Here is a 26,034-nt window from a genome sequence, read left to right as displayed (position 1 = left end):
GGAGCCGGTAGCCGGTAGCCGGTAGGTGGATCACCAAGATGTTGCATTATGTCCTAGGAGTAATTCTTTTAAAACTAAATAATGCACCTTTGAATGCATGAAACATTCCGTTTCAAATAAAATCAGGTAGTCTGAATGGCTGTTCCAAACATTATAGAATGCAGACATAGATCTTCTGCCATACATTTACATTTTGGCTTATCCTTCCAAGGCGTAAAATTAGATATTTGCTAAGGTAATCAAAATCAAACGTTTTTGACTGGCCTCAAAGTCTTATCAAAATTTAGTACATGTATATTAATATAAAAATATTATAAATACTTTTATCTAGTATCGCTTTTGTAGGAATAATCCCATTTCTCGCTGCCCTAGAAAATGACCGTGGCGTGTAATTTTTTTTCGAAATATTACAGGGGTATATTAGTTACCACTGCTGTACTGGACCGTGAAGGATATCAATAATAAACATGAATAAAATACTAATGCCTGTATGACGCAGCAAATACCGTGTTAGGGCACACTGACATTCGGCTCAAAAGTGGTACAATGACAAAATACATTATTTGATAACATCTTAAATATGACGGGAAGTGAATATGATATCACTCTGCTCTGAATGCACCCGATATATACATCTTCTTTATTCATTAAACTGTAAAGCAAGAGACGGGTGGATATAATAGTTTTCAATACTGAATTGCAGTAAATTTAAGGCCGTACTAAAACAATTCTTCTGTTTCAGCACCTCTCAAAAGGAGTTTGCATATTATGCATGTTAACAGTCCCAACATGAGGATTTTTACAGTTTCGCTGATTTTGAAAACTGTAAAAGGTTAGGAAGATGAGAATGGCTTTCTGTTATGCATATATGGTTAATGTACACGATAATACGGTAGAGTTGAAACTTGGTATCTCTACCGAACGTTACTGGATTCGACATAATATTTTACTTTGTACAGATGTGTTTCGCTACGCCATGTCTACTGCTATACTGCATATAAACATAACAGATATTAGGAAGGAATTTTGATGGGGTCTTCGTCAAGAAGACCGGAATTCCGAAATAAACGAGTTCGACATACAAAGTTTCAACTGTATCTACAAGTCCCTAATATATTTTGTCATATAAAATTGGAAAAATGTGGGAACTCCATAGATCGCTCAACAAGACAAAAATTAAACTGTTGCGGGCTCGGTTTGATTCAGCCTGTATGAACGGTAATGGAAATGAATGCTACCGTCCAGGGCCTCTAGCACCGGGTTGAGCAGAACTCAACATTTGCCCATGTTACAAGTACCAGAAATATTTCAGAGACATCCCCGCATGTGTTCATACGGCAGTGTTACATGGTACCTTCAATGATGCTTAGAGTGCAAGCATTCATTTGTTTCTTATGTAGACAATAAATACTTAAATATCATAAACCGCTGATAAACAGCATTACAAATTTATTTTTGTAAATGTAAATAGTAATTTTATAAAGTCAGAATATGTGGAGAGTGGAATACAAACTGGAAAATATCTTTATATCATATTTTGTTTACATTGTGAAAAGGAAACACTTTAAAACAGAACAGGTTTACCAGCTGTAAGCAAAATAATTGAAAATTGAAATTACCGTATTATAGTACCTACTACTTACTAACGACAGTTTTGGTAGGTAATGTTATGTACACCCGCGTTTCTGGCATAAACTTTCTTGAATTTAAACACACGTACTAAGTTTCTACAGTCACACTGTTCCATGATGTCTCAGTTACATTCACATTTCTTTAGACTGAAACATATAGTTTAGTTATTTGTCACACGTACATTTTTCCGTTGTTCACACTGAACTGTCTACAGCAAGTTACAGTCATTTTAGATCACTACATCCGGTTATTCATTAATTGTTGTTGTATGCTATTATGTATACAAGTAAGCAATAGAATAAGAGTCTGGTAGTTATGATTTTATACAAAGTTTAACACATCATGGAAAAGCCGTAAATTAATTTTGACGTAAAGGCACAGGTCACTATGGCTGTATAGGCTTCAGATAAACATATATTTTTCTTTCAGAACACAAAAACTGTTTCTGAAACATAAACGAGAATTTAACCTAACCAACCTTGCCAATTACTAATTTAACATTGAAAATTCTTTACTGATGGCAGGTCGCCATTCGTGCAATCTCGTTGTGATATTCAAAAGAGAAAATCGAAGTATTCAATACAAGAAAGTCTCATTGTTACAAATCTAAAGGATTTTGTCAGGACAAGCAACAACATTGTCAGACCTGGCTTTTCCCCGTCTTTCTCTTTAAAAATAGGTCTGTTTAAATTTCAAAGATATTTTGACATCATTCAACACCCACACTTATATTCTTTCTTTTCCTCTCTCAGTTTAGAGTGATGTATAATGTCCATATCTCCTCCTATGTCGCGGGTTCTTCTACATCTTTCTTCAATTATCATATCAATGAGTGTCTCAAAACACTCTGAAATACGTTTAACATCATTCAGATCAACTTCAATATAATCTAGTTTATGTAATTCACAAAACATATCTATTTTGTCTCTTGAAAGTTTTTCAGAGTGATGCAAAGTCTGTTTGTAGCCATTGCTTCGATTTATTCCAACCAGTATTTTAGGAATGTCTTCACGCACGCATTCTCTGACATCATCCATCCTGCAAACAGACATAGAATTTCACGAAACATAAATAACTAGAAAAATGTAATTCGAGTTTAGATGAGTGCAGAATGGGTGCAGGAAATCACTACAGGAGATAATGTTTCTTTCGACATCACTGCCGCTTGACATTTGTACACAATGTCTACGATAACAGGCCGGAATTTTTATAATATGTATATAGTAACAAGCAGAAATATCCAAACTTCGGCCAATTACATGTACGATTGTATTTGCGATAGAATAGCAGATAGCTTTCACTCGAAAAAAATGCTATCAAAGTAATTTTTGTCAGATTCCAGGCACGTTGATTTGTGGTGCATTAAGCTTTGGTTCTATGACTGATTACAATTCAGAACATTTTACAACTTTGTGTCAAATTTAGCTGGATTCAGTTCTTCAATATTAATACCTTTTCCTTAAAAAAAATCTTCAGTTTATTGTATAAATGCCTTGAAGAAACGAGCAACAAGAACAACCAAAATTAAAGATAAAATGTGAACACTACCAGTGTCTAAGCCCATCAAAAGAGGAGTTGTTCATGACATCAAAACACACGAGACAGCCATGAGCTCCTCTGTAGAACGATGATGTTAGGCTCCGATATCGCTCTTGACCTACAAGATACAGACAAATAAGATGATGTCCTAGGAGTAGCATTTTAAAGCAGGTAGGCCATTTCTATTAAACAGTTACCATAGTGTGACCGCGATATAAAACCTGTCTACAATTCATAACACATACTTTTACTGTCTGTAATTTTATTAACTGTCAAGAGAGTGGCGTGGATTTAACGCTCTGGCTTAAGCAGTTTTGTCTTTTTGGTTACAATAGCAGAGTCACGTCAGGAAACTCTCTTTTTGTAATGAATTTGACAGAAGCTGGTTTAACTGTTATAAGGTTCAACCTATTGGGACATAATTTAGGGATGCCCAAAATCATTTGAGTGAACACTGTTTCGTTATTTTGTCACTTAAAGGGCTTTGCCATTCTTTATACGCTGTTATATGAGACATGCGAAAACAAAAATCATAATCGCCATATATAGAGGTATTGGAGGACATACAACAAAAAAATAAATTGATAAAGCATTGAATATTCTAGCATAAAACTGCTGTTATTGTCACATTTCGGGGGTGTTTTAACAGAAGAGAAAACGTGTGTTAACAGAGAGATTCTCGCGCTCACGTGCTGTAATAACACCTTTTTATATAAGCGAGTTCCGTGGCAAAGCGTAAACGTCATTCGGCCCCAAAACGGATAATTCAAAACCAAATGACGTCAACGTAAAAAAAACAGCTCAGACATTCCCGCGTATTTCATGCAAATTTAATGACGTTGAATTAGGATGTATTCATTTATTAGTATTTATTTCGCGTTTTATGCTAGAATAGCGTTAGCGCATGTTCATTTCGTGTTATAACATCTGCAGAATCCCTCGGGATACGTTGGTACCCTCGCCCTACGGGCTCGGGCACCAACCAATCCCTCGGGATTCTGCAGACGTTATAACACGAAAAAACATGCGTTATCCCTACATTCTAAACTTCCTGTTCAAATACAACCATCTTCAACATGTGTTCATTTGCACTGATTTCGTTCTTTTTGATTGATAGGTATGCGTAGACGGGAAAGATAGCACATAAGTCGAAGATGCGAGCGGGGTTAAAAGACTTCTGATACAAAAATCAAGTAAGATATGTAAACACTTACGAAACTTTTAAAGTGCGCTTATAGATTATTTTAGATAACTTGCGTCAACAACAGTTATCAAGGTCGCAAATCAATACTTCAACACAGATTAAAAGTCCCATAGTCACTTTGCCTAATATGCACCGCACAAATGGGAAATGCTATTATTTATTATCCTATTTATTGTCAGTCAATGTTTTCTTAACCATGTTTTAAATGTATGTATTTTTGTTTATAATCTTAACTCAATATCTTTTACTTACAGGTTTTTTAGTTTCTTTTATAATCGGAAAAAAGAAAATTAATAATGCTAATGTTATATGACTCAAAATAAAGATTATTGTATCTTTATACTTAGTTAAAACTTGCAGAACAGAACAGAACACAACACAATTTTATTAACTCAAATCATATACATGACATATGAGTATACAGTGAAGATAACGGTTCAAATATTTGTATTTGCATAAGTAAACTATTTAATCACATTAACATTTTTTGTTTGCAGTCTGCTATTAAATGGGGGACTAATGTTACGCCGTCGCCTGTCGTCATTTTGGTGGTGCTGAATTACGCCTTCAACATCTTTAATGAATCTATAGGAAATATAGCTGACTCTGATGACATTGAGAGAGTTTTAAAAGATCAAATACCCTTGGTATCATGAATCTGCAACATGATTTTCTCCCCATCTCTTTGTACTTCATATGACTCAAATGGTGACCTGCCAAGATCAGCTTTCCCAACGAACTTCTTTAGCAACGTTGACTTGCCAATGAAACTGTCACCTATGATGACCACCTTGAAATCTATTTTTCTCCGGTTCATCACGTGCTAATCTCGTGCATCCATTTATTGATGACCATTTTCGTATCGTTTCCTGTAAAAGACAAATTGTAGGTAAACCAATGTTAATATTTTATCGTAATCAGTCGAATATGATGAAAACTCGAGAACAAGTGTATTTTTCACTAACGGAACAAAAGGACTGAAACTGGTATTTGTTTTAAAAGAAGCAAATGTCGTTTATGACTTAAATTTTATTGACTCATTGTTAAAATTTCCTTGTGTTCTTGGAGATCAGGTAGTCCAATGAATGTACATGTTTCTGCATATCAGAGTATCGCTTAATCATGTGCTAGCGGGCGTGAAGACCGCCTTAACCAGCCCTGCGACGAAGGCTCACAGCACATTTAATTACCTCCCACAAGAGCAGATCCAGTCTGACCGAATTTGATGTAATGTTACTTCAATGCTTCCTCGAGATAGTGATATATATATTGTCCTTTTCTTGAAATAATGAGTGACTGTAGCGTCCTTCTAAAGTCACCATTTCAGAGGCCACCAGCTAGATTGTGACAATGCGTCAGGTCATTATCTTTGAGGTGCATTTACATGCTAGCAGGCCGCTTTCTCTAAATAGGTCTTTCCTGACACTACAGAATATTTCATTATTTTCTTTTCATTATATGCATAGGTCCTTACGGAACAAATGCACACAGGTATCTTTGGGATAATTGAACATGGCGGACGTATTTTGACGACGTGTCACCTATTGCCGAAATTTTCGCAGTTTATCGCAGAACTATGAACATGAGCGTTTGGAAAACTTCCTCTGGTGCTGCTGCTGCATCTGATAGGCCTTATATGAACAGGTTTGAACCCCTATCCGACTCCTGGAATGAAGTCAATCGAAGTAAGAGAGTTCGTCATTCAACGGGTGGGGAATGGTCGGAAAGGTCAAATGCTCCGCCGTCACACTGGACGAACTCAAACAACACCCTACAGACGAAAAGCTAAATGTTGTTATTGAAGGAATGTCTAGTATGGGACTACTAAAATACAGAATTGATAACATTGAGTCACATATATATGTACAAAGCGCTACGCACGAGGTCACACAACAACGCCTACACCTACTGAGTACAAAAGTATAGAGACAGAGGCGCGTAGCAATGACAATTACATTATTATAACTGGTATTCCCGAATCTAGTGCGGAGGACCCTTTTCAAGTTGTGAATAATTTTATTTGCAATAATCTAAAAATAGACTCTTCCAAATTTGTCATTGCTCGTGCTTTTAGACTTGGTAGGGTTTTCACCCCTCGACCGTCACACCACAATCAAAAAGTCACAAGCAAACCCCGTTTTTTATTTGCTGCCTTCAGCCATGCAGGTGAGGTCGAGGCCTTGATGGGCTGTGCTCCTCGTCTTAAGAATTCCAATATCGGTCTGTCTAGGGACTATCCCAGGGAGATCAGTGATGCTAGAAAGGCTCTTTGGCCTGAATTCAAAGGAAAACGGGAAGAATTTGGCAAAGACAATCATGTAAAACTATTGTATCCGGCAGCTACGTAAATACCCCAATTCATTTTACTGGGGTATTTACGCGTTGTCATATGGAAAATTATATTGTTTGACATTCTTTAAAACAATCACAATTTGAAATTCGTGTTTAATCATAAACAAATATCGGATACGACATGATATTATTGTGAAGTTATGTAATATTAAATGTAAACGTTATCACTTGGACTTCGCAACCAACATTCATCCATACATATTCAACTACTAATCACCGAACAGGTTTGATATCAAAGATCTGCACAACTGAGCCGTGCCATGGGAAAATCAACATAGTGGCTTTGCGACCAGCATGGATCCAGACCAGCCTGCGCATCCGCGCAGTCTGGTCAGGATCCATGCTGTTTGCTAACAGTTTCACCAATTCCAATAGGCTTTAAAAGCGAACAGCATGAAGCCTGACCAGACTGCGCGGATGCGCAGGCTGGTCTGGATCCATGCTGGTCGCAAACCCACTATGTTGGTTTTCCTATGGCACGGCTCAATTTATCGTGCATTTAAACAAGCTTACAACAACAAGGTGAGCACATTTTAAACATTGTAGATAACGTACAATCTACTAGGATTTTTAAATCCAAACCGATGGAAAATAAGTTACTAAAATGTGCATGTTTGGAATACTGTTAGAATGTACAAGTATTCTGTGCAGTGCTTTTGAACGTGTACATATACATGAAAAGAGCTCAATATAAATGAGAGGTAATGATATAGAGCTCGATTTTTCTCGGTGTTTGACTCGAAATTAGAACTTTGCCTGTAAAAACATTGATAGTAAATAACTATTTTAAGTTTCAGTTCAATAGCTTTGATAGTAACAGAGATATTTTACTTTATCAAAAACTTAACCGACGGCGATACCGACGCCGGGGCGAGTGAAATAGCTCTACTTAATCTTCGGAAAGTCAAACTAAAATGATGTTTGAGAAAGTAGATATAGATTGGGAGAAATGTCTCCTTTTAAAGAAACCTCATAAATTAAAAGTTCAGTGATATTAATAACAATCGATTACTTGAAAACATTTCACAATATCCAAACAAGGAAGAAAATCCTCTTCTGTTATCTTGATGGATATGTACCCATATTACTCATTTTTTTCATATCTTTCTGTTTACCTCTATGTTATAACAATGAACCTAAATAAACCGAGAACTAACATAATATTGTAAGACAGTTGGCTATAATTCGACCGATACCCTATCCCAATCATTACATCTATTTTCGCGGACCAACATGTTTTAAAACAGATATATAGCAAATGATCACGTTATCTCCAACACTTAATAAAGAAATGCGGTTTTCAGCCATTCAGTGGTTTTAAAAGCATATAATAGACGTACGAAATACTTAATACAAATACCATTTTAGGGCACAGTGACATTTTGGTAATATGAAACTGTAAGTATAAACGTATTTACGAGCCACGCCATGAGAAAACCAACATAGTGTGTTTGCGACCAGCATAGATCCAGACCAGCCTGCGCATCCGCGTAGTCTGGTCAAGATCCATGCTGTTCGCTTTCAAAGCCTATTGCAATTACAGAAACCGTCAGCGAAGAGCATGGATCCTGGCCAGACTGTGCGGATGCGCAGGCTGGTCTGGATCCATGCTGATTGCAAAAGCACTGTGTTGGTTTTCTCATGGTGCGGCTCATATTTGTGCATTGTAGGTTAAAAAGTGTATCAAACCGTTCTATTAACATACATGATTAAAGGGAAAAGCTGTGTTCACGATTTAAATTCAATATTTAGTTTAAACAATATCTTATTTTGAAGCAACATACACATAACATGTACAACAAATTTTTACATGTCAAATACATGGATTGGAAAACAAGCTGATAGCTTATGTAAACACCTTTCCAAAAAGTTCAATCTTTGATAAAGCAAATTAAACAAAAGCTTTTTACCTCCAAGCATATATAAATCCTTTTCCGCGAAATAAGAGGAAACACCCGATTTAAACACCCACGTTTTTCGTCACTCGATCATGTGCACTTCATACCTTTTATCTCTTTGTCTATAGTTTACAATAAATCAATGAAACCATAGCGGCGCTTTTAGACATTTTTTTTAAAAAAATACATCGGTTTAACCTTTTTTACTGAACTGACGCTTATTTATAATTAAAAGAATCGAAAACAGCGTAGTAAGCGGACAAATTACTAATTTTACATACGACTTTTTATACTGGATGTATACCCGGTGTACACGTCTACTGACAAGTTTAGTGTTGTCCATAATGTCGGCCAATTTTAGGCAGTAGCAATCTTTTCTTAAGTTTCAGGGTTATACACGGTAAATGTTCAATAAAGGCAGATGAATAAAAGCTTTAAGTTTGTAAGCAAATTCAGTTATATTCAACAAAGTAAAAGAAATTGGCAAATATGAATATTATATATATGCTACTCAATTTTCAGCGTATTTTAAGTGCATCAGGTTGGCATCTTCTTATCGTCAGACTCTTAAGAAAAATCATCATTTTCATACATGTACTCGTAGTTAGAATATTCCCTGCACTAGAAATGTTTCAGATAGTGCGTGCGTGCATGCGTGCGTGCGCTTTCAATAAAAAAAGCGTGAAAAACAAAACTCAATCATTTGAAAAACAAACGAAAATGTATTACCAATTAAAGCAGAAACCCGCCTTAGGGTACCAGATAAGCATGTTTTCGTGTTTATAAGTTTTACATCTTTTCTGTCAACCATGGCAACCGTTGGCAAAACTGAAATAAATAGCTATGATTCCAATATTGTCCTCTTCTGTGTTTCCATCTCGGTTGTCTAATAGTCAGATAAATTATTGGGAAGGTGTTTCTGAAATATTAGTATATCGATACTTCTCAAATTCAATATGTAGTGATGTTGGATGTCGGATCGGATAATATAACACGTACAATTATCCATTTATATGCAATGTGAGTAATCGTGTTAAAATGCACGATCTTGGTGAATCATGGTTCTCTGGAGAAATGAGATGAACAAAAAAAAAAAAAAAAAAAAAAAAACCGGAGATAGTTGCTTCTTTTTCATGCTTCGCTTAAGTTTTTTGTTTCTCTCTCAGAAACAGCGTCTTTTATTTAACAGGTATGCAAACGGAAAACAAAGACAATTTTGAGCAAATTGCTTCTTATACTTAAATGACTACATACAAAGAAATATAAAATACTTTTTTATAGCTATAGCTCTTTGCTACATATAAACATTTAAGTTATGAGAATGTATGAATCACGATGTTGAGCTACACTGTAATAAGGTGCGTATCTGTCAAATATAAGCTGAAATTAAAAGCTATTTATGATTGAGCGTGCATGTTAAACCACAAAGTGCTTGCAAATGATCACCAGCATGGCAATCCAACGCATAGTTGTCGGATCCATGTGTCGTTAAAGTTTTCTTGAATTCCAATAGATTTGAAAGCGAACAGCATGTGCCTGACCCAAAGATGCACGAATATGCCAGGTGTTGATTCATGTGGTCAAAGCACTATTGTCTTTACTCATGCACGGCACATATTTCAAGGCTTGGTGATCTAAGGATCAAAAGTTTCGCTAATTAACAATTAAATATATTAACATATAGGTTTAGTAAATTTAGGTTTTAATTAACTGCTTTATCTTGTTTAACAATGTTATTTTACTGATTTAAAAAATTTTTATACGACCCAAAATTTTGTTTTATCTAATATTCCATTTTTGTTTCCGAGCAGACACAAATTCCTTCAAGCAAAAATACTGTTACAAAACACAGGTTTCCGCCACCTCTAACATTAAAGTTATTTCAAAACCTATCACAACATTCGGTTGTTTACACTTCACACTGCTTTATCTCTTTGTTTATATCACAGGTTAATCAAATACAATGCATACGTTTAAAGTCATGTCTTTAAAATGGAATGCATTACAATATTTTGTAAGCAATTTAACATATCAAACCAAAAATAAAGAGGATTTCCGATGGATATGTTATCGCACCCAGTACCACTGATATCAACCAAGGGCCTCCGTGGCCGAGTGGTTAAGGTCTTTGGCTTAGAATCACTTGCTCCTCACCGATGTGCGTTGAATTCTTCATGGGAGGAAGCTATTCAGCTTGGTTTACGGAAGGTCAGTGTCTTTTAATTTTGTTGCTATGGCAACAAATAATTATGGATTCTTCGATTACATAACAGTATAAGAGAAGCTTTCGTGAACTTTGGTAAAGGTAGAGGACAATGTGGTAAACATGCACATTATTTCATTTTATTTGTTTGTCAATCCGTGCGTCCATCTGTATGTTCCTTGTATTAGTCACAAATGATCGATTCTGCCATACCTTAAAAGTAGAAGAGACTACCATACTTTCATGTAACTGGTGACAGAGATAGGAAGCAATATGTAGAATATACAGATGAAATTTTATTCCTTAATCCATCTATTCGTCCGTGAGTCCGTCCATCCGTCAGTGACAAAAGATAGATCCATACAAGGATTCTGACACATAGATGCTTGGTTATTTAGAAAATATGTCGGTGCTTTCATTTAGTTTTAATGTAAAAATATAATTCCTGTAGTAGCAAATATCAACAGGAACACCGCCTACGGATACCATCGCTCATCTGCAAGTGCTGGACAATATGTAGGAAAAGAGTCATAGTTCAGATTTTCGAAGTACAAAAAGGGCCAAAATTCTGACAAAATGCAGGTTAGAGTTATGATTCTTGATCTACATAATTCCCTAATGATGATAAACAAGTGTGAAATCCTTGTGAATGTTTGGAAATGGTTTTAACAGGTCTATTTTATTACATATACAGGGAGTCAGGGCGTAGCACAATCAATTCTGAAGCTACTCAGCGGGAGGAAACCTCGTCCCTTTGTGTTTGTCAGTTGAATCTCCCCGCGGGAAAAGATTCTGAGAATAGAAAGAGAACTTGTTGCTTCTTGTGAAAGTGATTGGCCAGTATGACCTGCGTTGATCTATAATGCACACGACAGGCACGAAGCTCCTCATAATAACATACGCATAGGCATGTTGTCATTTTTCGACAATAAAAAATTTAAAAAAAGAAATTCAAAAAATTTGGAGGTTGTGGGGATGAGGTGTAAGATGAAATGAAGATTCAAAGAGACTTTCTGCCTTAACGATCACCTACAGGTATTAATTAAGCAACCACTTGCCTTAAATAGCCAATCAAGAAACTTCCCAAACTTATAATATAATTGGTATGCAATAAAATAAGTTTAATCCAAGAAACTTCCCAAACTGACTTTTCTATTGTTCCGAAAAAATGTTCTAAGATATTGTTTTGATATAATTATGGGCAACACCTTGACCCTCATCCTTGGCTGATAATACAATACTGGAGCTTATTTGAAACTGAATAGGGAAGATCAAAGTTTAAACTGGTATCTACAATGTATGACATGATTTGTTTGAGACAGACATCATGGATATATTTAAAGCTGTAAGACTTAAAATGTACTACATGAATATACTCAGTTCCAAAAGAAAGTGTGCACTTTTTAAGTTTAAATATTTCAAAAATTTCCCCGACGTTTTTGTTTCATTTTTTCATACACTAACTCTCCACCACTTTCAGGTATAACTCAAAATCTAATGCACACTAATTTGTTTACGAACTGATTTAAATTTTGGTACCAAACATTATAAGTTTTCATGAAAATAACCGAGAAAAAATAACAGAAAACTAAGTGCACACTTTCTTTTGGAACTGAGTGTACACTTTTTCTAGTATGATAATATTTAAATTTTCATTCGTATAAAATACTCGTACAATTTTGAAGCACAATAAGTTATCATTAGGTTCAACACATCTGACCGAAAGTGTTTTGCTAGGTTTAAATTCTAAATTTCACGGGAATAAAAGCAGCTAAATACGTCTCCCATTGGTATAAGTTTCTGTCTGTTTATATTATTCGATAGCAGTTATCAAGAGCTTTTTTCTCATTTTGTTTACAAATATTAGTACAATGACGCTGCAACGTATGCCCATATTACCAAGTAACGAGATCCAAGCAACTAAAAAGGCAAAAAACTTACCTTGCGGCATTCATTTCGCTATTTACATTTAAAAGCAATTTCATCGGACCATTTTTTTTCCAAAGTATTGTACATACTTTTTGCATTTAGTAGTGTTAAGATTATGATGCAAATGTATCTGATATCACATATTGTCATTTCGATACAGGCAACATTTTTGACTGGTAAACTTGATTCGGATTATATCTGGTAAATATTTTGAAAATTACTCAAATTTCTTTACTGACGTGTCTGAATCTTCAAAGGATCATGAAAGGATATCAAATTATGTTACCCTAGCATCCACTTCTTTAAAAAGTGAGAACACTTTTCTTGATATATACCAGTATGGTATCATCTACTTTTGAGCACGGTGAACAAAGTGATCGTCTGCAGCAGAAACTACTACAATTGTAAAATATGATTATCTTTTATCTTTTATCAGTCACTGAAAGCAAATAAATTTCATTCAAAGTGGAAAATCTTCACTGAACGAATGGAACTTCGAGATCTGACATTTCTTCAAACATGTCTTCGTAAGTAGAAGACGGAAATAGAATTGCGCAATGATTTGTAACAGTTTTTATTGAGGGGAGGAAGTGCAGGTATGTGGTGTTTAAGATCAAACTAATCCGCCGAGCTACGGTGCTGTATTTTCTACTGAAATTTACAAAGTTTACTAATGTATTTGCAAACATTAGCACTAGCCTCATACCCTCGTCTGATCAGTTTCATTTACGGCTTCTTTCGCTCATTTACCCTTTTTATTTGTAGGCTTTGATTGCAAATGTTACTCAGCAGTCAGCAGAGTAACTGAGTATGGCACGCTACGCGACTCGGAGTGACCTCTGCATTACTTGCTGGTATTTTCGGATGTTGCTGGGGAATATTGAAAACACTAATCTGAAATGCGCGCACCAATCGAAGTACGATACTGATATATCTCGCATACATCACACAGTTGTGACGCCGAAGATATATGCTGTAGTTTGTTCCATATATTTTTTTATAACAAATATACTCGAAAATACTTACTAAACCGGGATCAGATTCTTCAAGAACGGCTGGTAATTCATACAGCTAAGGCAAAAAACAAACCCGGAGACCAAATTAATGACCAGGCAAAAAAAAAAAAATCAACCGATGCAACTGAGGTAGAAAAATGACCGAGGCAATTGAGGCAGAAAAAATTGACAGAAGCACTCAATAGTCGCTACTACCGGGAGGACCGGTTGTCTAGTGGTAACATGCTTGACTGTCAATCCAGAGGTCCGGGGTTCGAATCCCGGTCCAGGCACTGGAAATTTCTGAGATGTTCTTGTGTGTCTCCCACCTAACTAAGAGGCCTGTATTGGTTCTTCCCAGGAAAGACGGCTTCACGTGTATCGATGCTATACAACGGGCATGTTAAAGAACCAGACTTTCTATTCGCAAAGAGCAAGGCTAAGTTAGCCGGACAGGCCTGTGTCTAAAAATATTTCTCTCTAGCTGTTCTGGGGGCTTTATCTCACCCTGTCCCTCTGGTCAGATCGCTCTGTGTCTGTACTAGTAGAGGATGAATTTCGCGCCCTATGTGGCTGTGTTTGCGCTATGTACAGCGCCTTTGAACAAAGGCGCTACATAAATCTGGTATAATAATAAAAATAATAATAATAATAATATTAACAATAATAATAATAATACGGCCATCTCCGCTTTCACGAAATTTGCACATTATTTCATTTTCTACATTCTTTTAATAGTAACAAATGGTGGATTCTGTCATAGCTTAAAAGTAAGAGCTTCTTTCACGTACATAAATGAAATTTTACCCCTTAATCCATCTATTCGTCCATGTGTCCTTCCATCAGTCAGTCGTAAGAGATAGATCCTTACAAGAAAACTGATTTATAGCTGCTAAGTTATTCAGAAAATACACGTTCGTCAGTTTAGTTTTAATCTAAAAAGGTAATTCCTGTGGTAGCAAATATCAAAAATGCCTCTTCCGTTATGGGACTCTTGTTGCTAGGAGATAGTCTTGTTAATATTGCGTTGCGTTTGCGTAAGAATCTACTTTTAAAAGAGTTACAATATGTGGAGAAAAGAATACAAATTAGAAGATATCTTTATGTCACGGTACAGAACTTGAGTATCAACATGGGGAGAAAGTATGTAGGCGGCCAGGTAACTCAATCGGTAGAGCATCGGAACAGTATTCCGAGGCCCCGGGTTCGAGTCCCGGTCTGGCTGTACATTTTTCTTATCCTGTGGCATTTGGCGCCCTACATGGGACCGTGACTGAGTATACTCCGAGATCATGTTTACCTTGTTCTCTGTCCCATTAGAAATTTGAGGATGAATTTCATATAGCAGGGGAGTATGTCACGGTATAGAACTTGAATATTAAAGTGGGGAGAAAGTGTGTAGGCGGCCAGGTAACTCAATCGGTAGAGCATCGGAACGGTATTCCGAGGCCCCGGGTTCGAGTTCCGGTCTGGCTGCACATTTTCTCACCCTGTTAGAACTACACATACTGACAGGTAAGAGCCTGAGTAAACTCGGGTTTGCCCGCTGTAATCAAAATAACAGAAAGTAATAATAGTAGTTACAGCGCCCCACTCGTTGTCGAGTTACATATTATGCATCTGTATACTTAAAATGAATTTCATTCGTCCATTTGTTCAAGGGTAATTGAAATGACAAGCAAATTTATGTCAAAAAGGAGTCATAATTTCGCGGCCAAAATTAATGTGTTTTACCAAATCCGAACTTAGATCGCACTTTAAAATCATATATCTGCGTACCAAAAATAAATTCAATCAATCAATCCTTCAGTCAAAAGTTTACAGGACAGGACATCAACATTTTGCAGAATTAAGTCTGGTTATAGACCTCGAGTGGCTGTAACCGAAATAAACTTAGCCTGCATTTTATAATCATATACGTTGTTACCACAGATACATCCGCTCATAAGTTATCGAACGGACACCAGCTTTTAGTTGAATTTTAAGTAGAAAAGGGACCATAACTTCGCAATAAATGGTGGATTGTAAGCAGAATCGAACTCAGCCTGCATTTTATAACCATGTACCTGACGGCCAAAATGAATTCAATCCATTTATCATTTCACAAATTTGCTGAACTAAACATGCATTTTATAATAAGACACGTCTACCAAAATAAGTTCAATTTATTCATCATTTGAAGAAATATGAACGGACAACCGATTATGAAGCAGAAAAGTGTTCGTACCCCGTCAAAAACTGGTGAAAGGTTACCAAATCGAACTTGGCCCTATTTTTTTATAATATCAAAAATGGTCCTTTCAAGAATTACAGAACGGGTATAGACATTTTTCTGAATTTTAAGTAAACAACCTTGGTTTAATTAAGTGGATTCTAACTAAAACACTCTCCAGCTTAATCTTATTAAAAAAAAATCCATCCATCTTTTCAAGAGTTATCACAGCTGTACAGAGGCGGAGGCATGAGCAAAGTGGATCCAGCATATCCCTACCTGGGTTTACTGACATCTAATACATCTTTTTTAAGTTAGTAAAATCGGAACTACTGCAGCATCTGCTGCAAAATCCATCTTTGATTTCCGGTAAAAAGTACGCACAAAAAATGTCCGAAGATGAAAACGGAACTTTAACCTTGCCAATTAAAAATAGACAATGCAGAAAACATGTTATCATTCTTATATTCTTCAGACCCTTGATACAGTAAAGGAGAAAATGATGTACTTTTGCGAAATACGCAGCGATATGAAATAGTTCAACGTTTCAAATCCAAACTAACGAAAAGATTTTGTAAAATATGCTTTTGTTACTCTGTTTTACGCCCTTGTCAGACCACGGTTTTGTTCGTATTCTTCTACAAAGTTATCAGGTTTCTGCTGTAAAGACCTTTTTACATTATTCAACAACCGCAATCCTGTTCTTTCTTTTCCTCTCTCGGTCTGGGAAAATGAACAATGTCCATATCTCCTCCTATGTCACTTGTTCTCCTACGTCTTTCTTTAACCATCATATCAGTAAGTGTTTCAAAGCAGTCTGATATACGTTTAACATCATTCAGATCAATTTCTATGTAATGTAGTTTATGCAATTCACAAAACGCATCTATTTTGTCTCTTGAAATTTTTTGAGAATGATCCAAAGGCTGTTTGTAGCCATTGTTTCGATTTATTCCTACCAGTATTTTTGGAATGTCTTCACGCACGCATTCTCTGACATCATCCATCCTGCAAGCAGACACATAAATCATGATTATTTTAACACATTTAAAGGGGTGGAAAAAAAACAAAATTATGAACATTACAGAAAATAAGAGTTCTTTCGACTGCGCTATCGTCGGGCATTATTTATTGTACACACTTTGCTTAACGTAACAGGCCGGAGTATTTTCAAATATCTCTACAGGAAGAGATCGCGTTTCTTCTCCGAATCATTTCCGAATATGTCTACATTTACAGGCCGGACTTTCCTCGAATATATCTACATGCATAAACAAGCAAGCCAGATTTCTCCCGAATATGTATACCGTTACTGTAACAGGCCGGACGTCTACAGTCAAAGGTCGCTCCTCTGAATATGTCTACATTCACAGGCCGGACATTTCCTAATATGTCTATCTGAACAGGTTGGATGTCTTCCGAATACGTCTAGATACAGTATAAGGAGGACTTCTTCGGGATAGGTCAACAGTAAAAGGACGGACTTCTTCAGGATATGTCTATAGTAAAAGGACGGTCTTCTCCAGGATATGTCTACAGTAACAGGACGGACTTCCTCCGAATATGTCTACAGTAACAGGACGGACTCCCTCTCCGAATATGTCTACAGTAACAGGACGGACTTCCTCCGAATATGTCTACAGTAACAGGACGGACTTCCTCCGAATATGTCTACAGTAACAGGACGGACTTCCTCCGAATATGTCTACAGTAACAGACCGGACTTCCTCCGAATATGTCTACAGTAACAGTGCGGACTTCCTCCGAATATGTCTACAGTGATAGGTCGGACTTCTTCCGGATATGTCTACAGCAATAGGACAGACTTCTTCCGAATATGTCTACAGTAATAGGACGGACTTCCTCCGAATATGTCACCAGTAATAGGACGGACTTCTTCCGGATATGTCTACAGTAAAACGACAAAATTGTTTCGAATATGTCTACAGTAATAGGACGGACTTCTTCCTGATATGTCTACAGTAAAAGGATGGACTTCTGCCAAATATGTCTACAGCAACAGGCAAGTGTCGTGACATGTAAGCGTTTCACCAGTTACAGAAACAGTTTTGTTTGTATATGAAACAGCAGGCAGTTTTCACTCGAAACTATATTTCTACCAAAAAGGAATTTTGACAAATTCCAGGCAGATTGACCGTTGATATTTTACGATATATCAGCCCCTGAACAAGACTGATTATCATTCAAAGCATGATTATACTTTGTGTTAGATTCAGCTAGATTTGATTCCATTTATAGATATATAGTCAGACTCATGATATTGCACATTTGGCTTGAGAGAACGGATAAAAAGAATAAAAAATTAAGTTTGCATATACTTTACCAGTGTTTTAGCCCATCGAACGAAGAGTTGCTCATGACATTGAAACACACGAGACACCCCTGTGCGCCCCTATAGAAGGATGATGTTAGACTCCGATATCGCTCTTGACCTACAAGATTTAAGACCAAGTCCAAAATGTCTTCTTATCATTTACCTTAGTCTAAGACTAAACCTGCGCCTTACAGATTCATAAGCAGTAGTTCATAACAAATACTTTATAGACTCAGTTACTAGTATTGTATTTACAGTCATGACAGCGGGGACTAAAGAAGTATTAATTTGTGTAGTTTTATCAAATCGTAAGAAAAGTAAAATTTCATTTTCCAGGAAACATCTTTAAGCAATCAGAAAGTTAATATCAGGATAGATAAAATGTCCCCCAATGACTTTTTAAAGTGCTCTACACAACTTAGATCTAAGTAAAAACAGTTTAATCAGGTTAACATTCCTTGTGTTTGACAACATACATAAGCACAATCTGGTACGCTTCCTCTTTTCATTTTTCTTTTTGTACACTACCATCTCTGGAGCGTTGTTGTAGCAATATACTAAGCGTTTTTGGACAATCTCATTTAAGGAATATACAAACACCGAGTAAAGTAAAAATATAAATTACCCTTGGTATCATGAATCTCCAGCAAGATTTTCTCTCCATCTTTTTCTACCTCATGTGACTCAAATATTGACCTGCCAATGTCAATTTTTCCGATGAACTTCTTTAGCAGTGCTGTCTTGCCAATGAAACTGTCACCTATGATGACTATCTTGAAATCTGTTTTTCTCGCGTACATCACGTGCTAGTCTCGTGCATCCATTTATTGCTAACCATTTCTTATCGTCCCTGTAAAAGACAAACTGCAGATCACCAGATGTTCATAATTATGTTATCGAGTATTAGCTGAATCATATAAAAACAAAATGTTTAAAAATTGTCTTCTTTTTTTTTAAATAGATCAAATGTCGTGTATACCAAATATGTCTTCGATTATTGGACATATAAATAGTTAAAAACAAAGTCTGTCTGTTTTATCATCGAACAAACGTAACATGAAAATAATTATTTGTATGCGATAATCGAACAGAAATATAAACAACTATAAATGCATATGTGTCCGGTTATTGAACATAATATAAAAATCGAACATAGACACAAATCTACTGCCATACTTAGGCGTAGAAAATGTTTGTTTCCGGTATCCTAACCTACCCTAAATCTTTAGCCCGACCCTAAATGTTTTTATGGCCTTGAAGAATATTTTTTTCAATTTTTTAACAGAAAGTTGCAAAACTGCACTTTTTGTGCTTTAAAATGGTCATACATGTTACAGTCAACTTACTGATGGTCTAAAGGCATAACCCCCTTATTTGTATTCATTTTTTGACACAAAAATAATTTCCGAAAAGTCTCACTTAATTAAAAAAATCTCTCTCTCTCCCCCCCCCCCCCCCCCCCCCCCCACACCCACACAAAAAAAAATCCGACCTACCTACCCTAATCTTTTTGAGCATGTTACCGGAAACAAGGAATTTTTTAGGCCTTAACAGCACTATGCATTATATTTAAAATAATAAACAAACACTGTATGCACGTACAGCTAAGTACAGCTAGTAAAAAAAAAGGAAGTTATATATTTAAACAATCAACTTTTGATTATGAATGTAGCTCTACATACACAAAAAAACTATTCACATTTTTGGTAAAGCCAAATATTTGTGTTAACATTCTCTAAATTTGAAATAAATACCTAAGGATAAAACCATTTAGTGAACAATGGCCACTGCATATCTTTAATCAATGTCAAAACAATGCATCTGTATTCTGATGCCTTCAACAATTGTGACAACACCTGGGCAATAATTAGTAATTGATAAAAATTAGATCTATGTGTTTGCTTTTACAAATGAATGTTGAATGTACCTTCTGTTTTCTTTTGTTCTGCGATTGATAGTACCTATCATTTCGTGTTGTACTGATAGACTGGGTTTCTGAAATTTGGCTAGACCATATTTGCTTATGTGTCTTTTTTTTTAAATTTCCAGTTTTCGCTTCAGTGAGGTTTAGTCAAAGAAGTTCCCAATTGAGTTCCTTTTAAATAAAACAAACTTGGGTATTTGCGTATATTCAAATGAAAAACTTATAATGTCTGACACCCTTTAAGATATTCGCATTTTGAAATTTATGTTTTAATCAGGAAGTGATATCGAATAAATTATTACCTTATCAAAAACAGGGAAGTTAAAGTGACCAGCATGTGCGATTTTATGTTATATATCTTATCGCATGGGGTGCACTTTTCCTTTGATCTTTACAATATAATAAACATGATAATACATTTTATTGGACAAAAGCTGTCTAATAATTGTGCTGATATATAACAAAACTGATTTTGTTATGTTCCGCTTACTTTAGTACTAAGGTCTGTGAGAAAATTGTTAGCACTGACTTTTTTATTCTATAGTATTTTATCTGCTTTCATGAAATTACAACACTTTTATTATACAGATATTTTTTAAAGCTGGTTACATGGCAACCTATTTTAAATGATATGAGAAGCTGTTGTCATTCTACTGCTCATGTATGAAAACGTCTGAACAGAAAATTATGGATTAAAAAACACAGTTTGATAAAGCATGCATAAACTCGGAAAGCTAAGCATGTTGTATTTATTCAGAGGTTAGAATAAAATGAACTGTTCACTAAATGAAAAAATGGTCTTTAAAGCCAAACGTTCTCTGTTCATTGATGATTTGTAGCACTGGTTTAAATATAAAGACCATTCTAAGAAAAAGTCAAAAAGTGATGTTTATGCGTCCCATTGTCTTTTACACATTGTTATTATTATTATTATTATTATTATTATATACCACATTAAAAATACCACTCTTTTCATAAAAAATAAGCGTTCAAAGTGCTTCACATAAAAGCATCTATATAATGTACACATAAAACATGGTAATTAAACTATTAAAAAAATAAAATTACATTATGGTAATAAAATACATAGCGTTTGAAATTAGAAGGTTAACAGATTAAACTCCCAATTACAACAACAACAATAACAACATAGTGAAATATACATAAAGTATAGAATATTAAATCACAATTTAAAATATATTTTATGTTATTTTGTCTCACTAGTGTTCTTGACTGGCTGGCCAAGTATCTGCATTACTCCACCAGGTATTTAGCAAAATTAGTTCCTATAGAGTTGTATGAAATAATGCGTCTTTAGCGCTTTTTTTTTTAAACTTTGCAAGGTCTTTTGGGCATTTCATAAGGGCAGCTGCTATATGAAAACTCCTGTCACCATATTGCACTGTCCGACATTTGGGCACCACTAATGTTAATGAACTATTTTGAGATGTCGTATTTCTGCATATATTTCTAATATGTCTACTACATAAGCTTGTGATTGATCACTGAGAGCCTTATATCTTTTCCGCAGTCTTAACGTATCAATGTACCCTTGGTCCGTTACAGACCCCTGTGGGATTTCTGTTACAGAGTCAAATTTTTTCATAGAATTTTAAAAGCTGACATGCTGTACTAAAGCCCAGGTAATTTCAATTCGTAATAAAGTGCTGAAAATTGGCTCCCCAATAGCAAAAAAAAGAAAAAAAAAAGAAGTCCACGCGCATACATTTAGACGGGGTGACCCCTACGCGTGACCCCTATCTACGAATCAAAATGCGGCTTTCGTTTTCAAGTTTAGCATTTCTACTTTCATTTTATTTACTTCCGGAAATAGCTGAAGGTCGAGTGACGTCATTTTCTGTGTTGTCAAAAACATACATATGCCTGGCAAGATTGCATAAATATGTGCTGGCCGTCCTAAGGTTATGTATATGTTAGAATTTTGTATTCCACCATGCTCTGCACATGAAGTCAGTGGAGTTCACGCAACACAGGTGTTATATGGTCATATCTGGATGTTCTGGTTATGATTATAGCTGCCGTATTTTGGGCATTTTGTAGTTTGTTCATTGACTGTTTTAGAATCCCATATAGAAGAGAGTTACAATAATCCAAGTTCCTGACATTGCCTGACTGTTTGATTTCAGAGCCGTCCACTATCACAGAAATATTTGAAAAAGATTGTGCTTTGTGTTCGGATGAAAATACGATTAATTTTGTTGCTTTTTCAGCATTGTGTTTCAACATATTGGTATTCGTGCAACTACTTTAATTAGTAAACTATGTCCTTCAGACAACTCTCAATGGTCTCTTCATTGCCTTCAATAAAATTCTGTCTATCAGGTTCAAGGAGAACCGTCCACATAGCAATGATTGTTCAGTCCGTGCTGTCTGCAGATAGCTCCGACAGGCTTTGTGTACATTCTGTAGTTCTTTTGTCACAGGAAAGACCCTTGGAATACACTGTACTTCATAAGCACTGTTTGTAATAGCTCACAATCTATGCATAAGGTCTGGTGGTCACTAAGGTATGATATCATCCATGCGAGTGGCTTGCCTGTAACACCAAAGTGACGTTCTAGGTGATGAATCAGCGTCCCGTGGTCAATATTGTCAAATGCTGCACAGAGATCAAGCGTCACAAGAATATTCAAATTGCTCTTATCCAACGATTGAAGAATGCCATTTCTGTCTTTTAAAAGGGTGGTTTCGGTCGAGTGGAATTTCTTATAAGCAGATTGATTTACTTCATGAAGTTCATTGTTTCTCAGATGATTTTCAGTTCGAACATCTACCACTTTATTCATGTTAACATGAACTGAAAATGTTTCATTTCGGAATGAAACTAATGGTCTGTAGAGGTTTGGTATATTCACAGGTGATCTCTGGCAAAAAATCATGCCTAGGCATAGGAATACCATATCGTGTTCTTTATATCAAGGTGGTCTCTCTCACAGGTTTAGATAAAATGAAAAATTAAGTTGAATGTTTTGGGGGAAAAACCTAAACAAAACTGCGCTCTTCACCCGAACACTTGTGTTTTTGACCCACGTGACTTTTGGACACCGTACAGACGAGGAAATGTACCGATTCAGGTGACATTTTGCTTAAATTTTCTGATTATTTGACGAATTTTGATAAAGAGCGTCGAAGACAGCAAAATGAGTGTTTTCCTTGCAATCAGTTCTCAGTTCTTTTCTCAAACACTTCGCCCAACTGCTAAGCGGGTACGTTATCTACACAGTTAGTCCGCGAAAAGCAGCTGGGTGAAGGGTTTGGAAAAAAAAAATAGGAATTGATGGCAGACACTTTGTGTGGAGGACAATACCCATTTCTTTCACTCATTTTATTATCTGAAAATATGTAAAGTGATAAAGTATTGGTAAAGGCCCTTATGTACGATGTCCAAAAGTCACGGGGGTTTGCCACCATGAACAATGAAATTACAATGGATCCAGCGATTTACCTGGTGTGTACGATTATCGGAAATCACCAGGGTTGGCCTACCCTTTTTAGGTTTTCGTGCTGTTCATAGTTTCGTTGATACTTCTTATTGAAAAATATGAAATACTATAAACTTGTCATGTTATAAACACAGGTGGCAGTAGCGTACCTAGGGTACAGTATGGGTCCATGAGCCATATACATTGTACATTTAAATTTATTACAATTATAATATTTTCTGAGAAAAAAATGACAAAAGTCATTTTGAAAAAAAAAATGCACCTGTGAAATGTCACAGGGGCAAAAAAAATTCAAAATGACTTTTTGGCATTTCTTTCCTTAGAAAACATAATAATTGTAATATATTTAAGTGTATATGGCTCATGGACCCTTACTGTATCCTAGGTACGCTACTGCCACCTGTGGTTATATATCATGTATATTATCTATAACGGTATGTCAAACATTTTTTTGAGGAAAATAGTCGACAAGTTGCAAATAATGTGAAAGTTTTTAGATGTGACCGCCTAGATAATATGCAAATTAACTTTCGATCTGAAAATTGCGATCGATTGCAAAAAGTAATTAACTAAACCTAATTGAAAATTATACATATATACAAATATTAATTAATAGCCTCCATCCGCCTGAAATAAAGATATCATTGTGTTAACATTCTCTAACTATAACATACCCGTAGCTCTCAAATACACATTTTGAAAGGTTAACTCGGGTACTTCCACTTTTGTATCAATGCGCTAAAAATAACATGTTCCACAGGCACTTTCAGTTTTAATATTTTAAAATGAAATCCATATACGATAGATTGCCACTTCCTAATACTTTAATTAAACTTAACCTATCAATGATAAAAAAGTTGTGTAGCAAATTAAACTTTAAGAATATATAAATATCCGCACTTCGTTAACAAATGAAACCAAGTGATATAAACACACTACCTCACTGACCTCATGGAATGTACGAATATTTTATGAAATGAGAGTTAAATACCGTCTTGATTTTAAGTTTAAATGTACCCGTATTAACGCTTAGATTTCATGGAGTTTATAGCCGTAAAAAATTTCGGCAAAGGACTTATAATGCCTTTATTTATGATGTGGCTGTCACATAAAAATGAAAAAGTATTTTAATTCCATGTTTAATTGTATTTTCAGTAATTGTTTTATCTAATATTTGTCAGAAGTTTGAATATTGATTAACACCGTAAGATTGTTTTGATTACCTCCCTTTAGAGCTGTAACTGTGTAAAAATCTTGCCCAGTATTGAAAGTAGTTTCTAAACATGTAATGCAAAACATTCATCTGGACACATCCGTTTCATTTGTTGATTTTTTTTTACATAAAATTTAAAGCCGTATGGGACTTTAAGTTTGAGCGTTATCGATTTTTAGAAAGCAGATGAAAAAACTATGTTTGTTAAAAACAGATCAAGCAGATGTCTAAAGAGTGGCCATGAATAACAAGTGTTTGGAAATTCTGGACTACAGCAAGTGTTTTTCATTTGTAATTGTCCGACTGAGATTATTCTGTTGGAATTTAACTAGATCTAGACATTCGAATTCAGTATAGGTTAGTGTTTATTAGTAAACAATTATCAAATATTGATAAATGCTTACTAAAAAGAAAAAAACACTAACCTTTACTAAAATGGTTAAAAACATTACTTTCAGTGGCTGTTTCGTATAATATAAACGCATACAATAATAGAACTTTTAGAAGCAACCCGCGGAAAGATGACAGAGCTCACGACCTGCGAGATTCGTGCACTGATGCACATGTCGGTTCGAGTTCACTGCCGGTACGTCTAAACCAGTAGATTTGAATGGGTCACCAGTATAAGAATATGCGTCTGTATAAACCTAAATAATTAGCACACTTTAATAAGGCTTTGAACTTTAATTGCATTTTCGCGTTTATTATATGCATGTTTTTGTTTATTTCTTTTTTATCATTCACGATGTTGGCCAACATTTATGTATCAAATTTGGTCTATGTTTCTTATAATGCTAATATAATGTTATAGCAAATCGGTTCAGAACTTTATAAAAAGGTTAGCCTGTCGGCTGGCTTAATCTTAAAATGTTTGCTTCACTAGAACAATTTTGAATCTCTAAAAAATGAAACTAACTTTGCTGAACCATGAATTTTATTAAAATAAATGGGCTGTATTTTGTGTATCCTCAATTGTGTGATGCTACTGTACAGGTAAAGTAGAAATTTATCAAGCTTATTCTATGTATGAAGATATAAGACACTCTGCCGTTATGACCCGAGACAGGAGGCAGAGAATGCCATACGACCAACTAAGGATCTGAACTTTGCCACGTTTTTTCGGAAAAAGAAATT

General features: G+C 35.5%; 2 protein-coding genes across 6 annotated transcripts; both read right to left on the bottom strand.

The window, feature by feature from the left end:
* Positions 1-1,416: 1,416 nt before the first annotated feature.
* LOC123547052 (uncharacterized) lies at positions 1,417-11,076 on the bottom strand. 5 transcript variants are annotated; one of them, XM_045333813.2, is made up of 5 exons: positions 8,638-8,900; positions 6,509-6,649; positions 5,018-5,244; positions 3,181-3,289; positions 1,417-2,670 (listed from the first exon to the last, which is right to left on the bottom strand). In XM_045333813.2, exons 3-5 carry the CDS (start codon positions 5,190-5,192, stop codon positions 2,346-2,348), a joined length of 609 nt encoding a protein of 202 aa, XP_045189748.2. In that variant the 5' UTR covers positions 5,193-5,244; positions 6,509-6,649; positions 8,638-8,900; the 3' UTR covers positions 1,417-2,345. The 5 variants fall into 5 exon arrangements, with proteins under 5 accessions (XP_045189748.2, XP_045189747.2, XP_045189746.2 ...); XM_045333812.2 differs by lacking the exons at positions 6,509-6,649; positions 8,638-8,900 and adding an exon at positions 10,392-11,076; XM_045333811.2 differs by lacking the exons at positions 6,509-6,649; positions 8,638-8,900 and adding an exon at positions 9,355-9,500.
* A 5,335-nt stretch (positions 11,077-16,411) lies between these two features.
* On the bottom strand, positions 16,412-24,581 carry LOC123547051 (ras-related protein Rab-11A-like). The gene is made up of 4 exons (XM_045333808.2): positions 24,362-24,581; positions 18,925-19,149; positions 18,309-18,417; positions 16,412-16,972 (listed from the first exon to the last, which is right to left on the bottom strand). Exons 2-4 carry the CDS (start codon positions 19,097-19,099, stop codon positions 16,648-16,650), a joined length of 609 nt encoding a protein of 202 aa, XP_045189743.1. The 5' UTR covers positions 19,100-19,149; positions 24,362-24,581; the 3' UTR covers positions 16,412-16,647.
* Between the last annotated feature and the right edge of the window lie 1,453 nt (positions 24,582-26,034).

The sequence above is a fragment of the Mercenaria mercenaria genome, chromosome 9 (assembly GCF_021730395.1).
Source record: "Mercenaria mercenaria strain notata chromosome 9, MADL_Memer_1, whole genome shotgun sequence".
Taxonomy (NCBI): Eukaryota; Metazoa; Mollusca; class Bivalvia; order Venerida; family Veneridae; genus Mercenaria; species Mercenaria mercenaria.
Note: the sequence above shows the minus strand (reverse complement) of the source record. Positions and strands in the feature narration are given on the sequence as shown.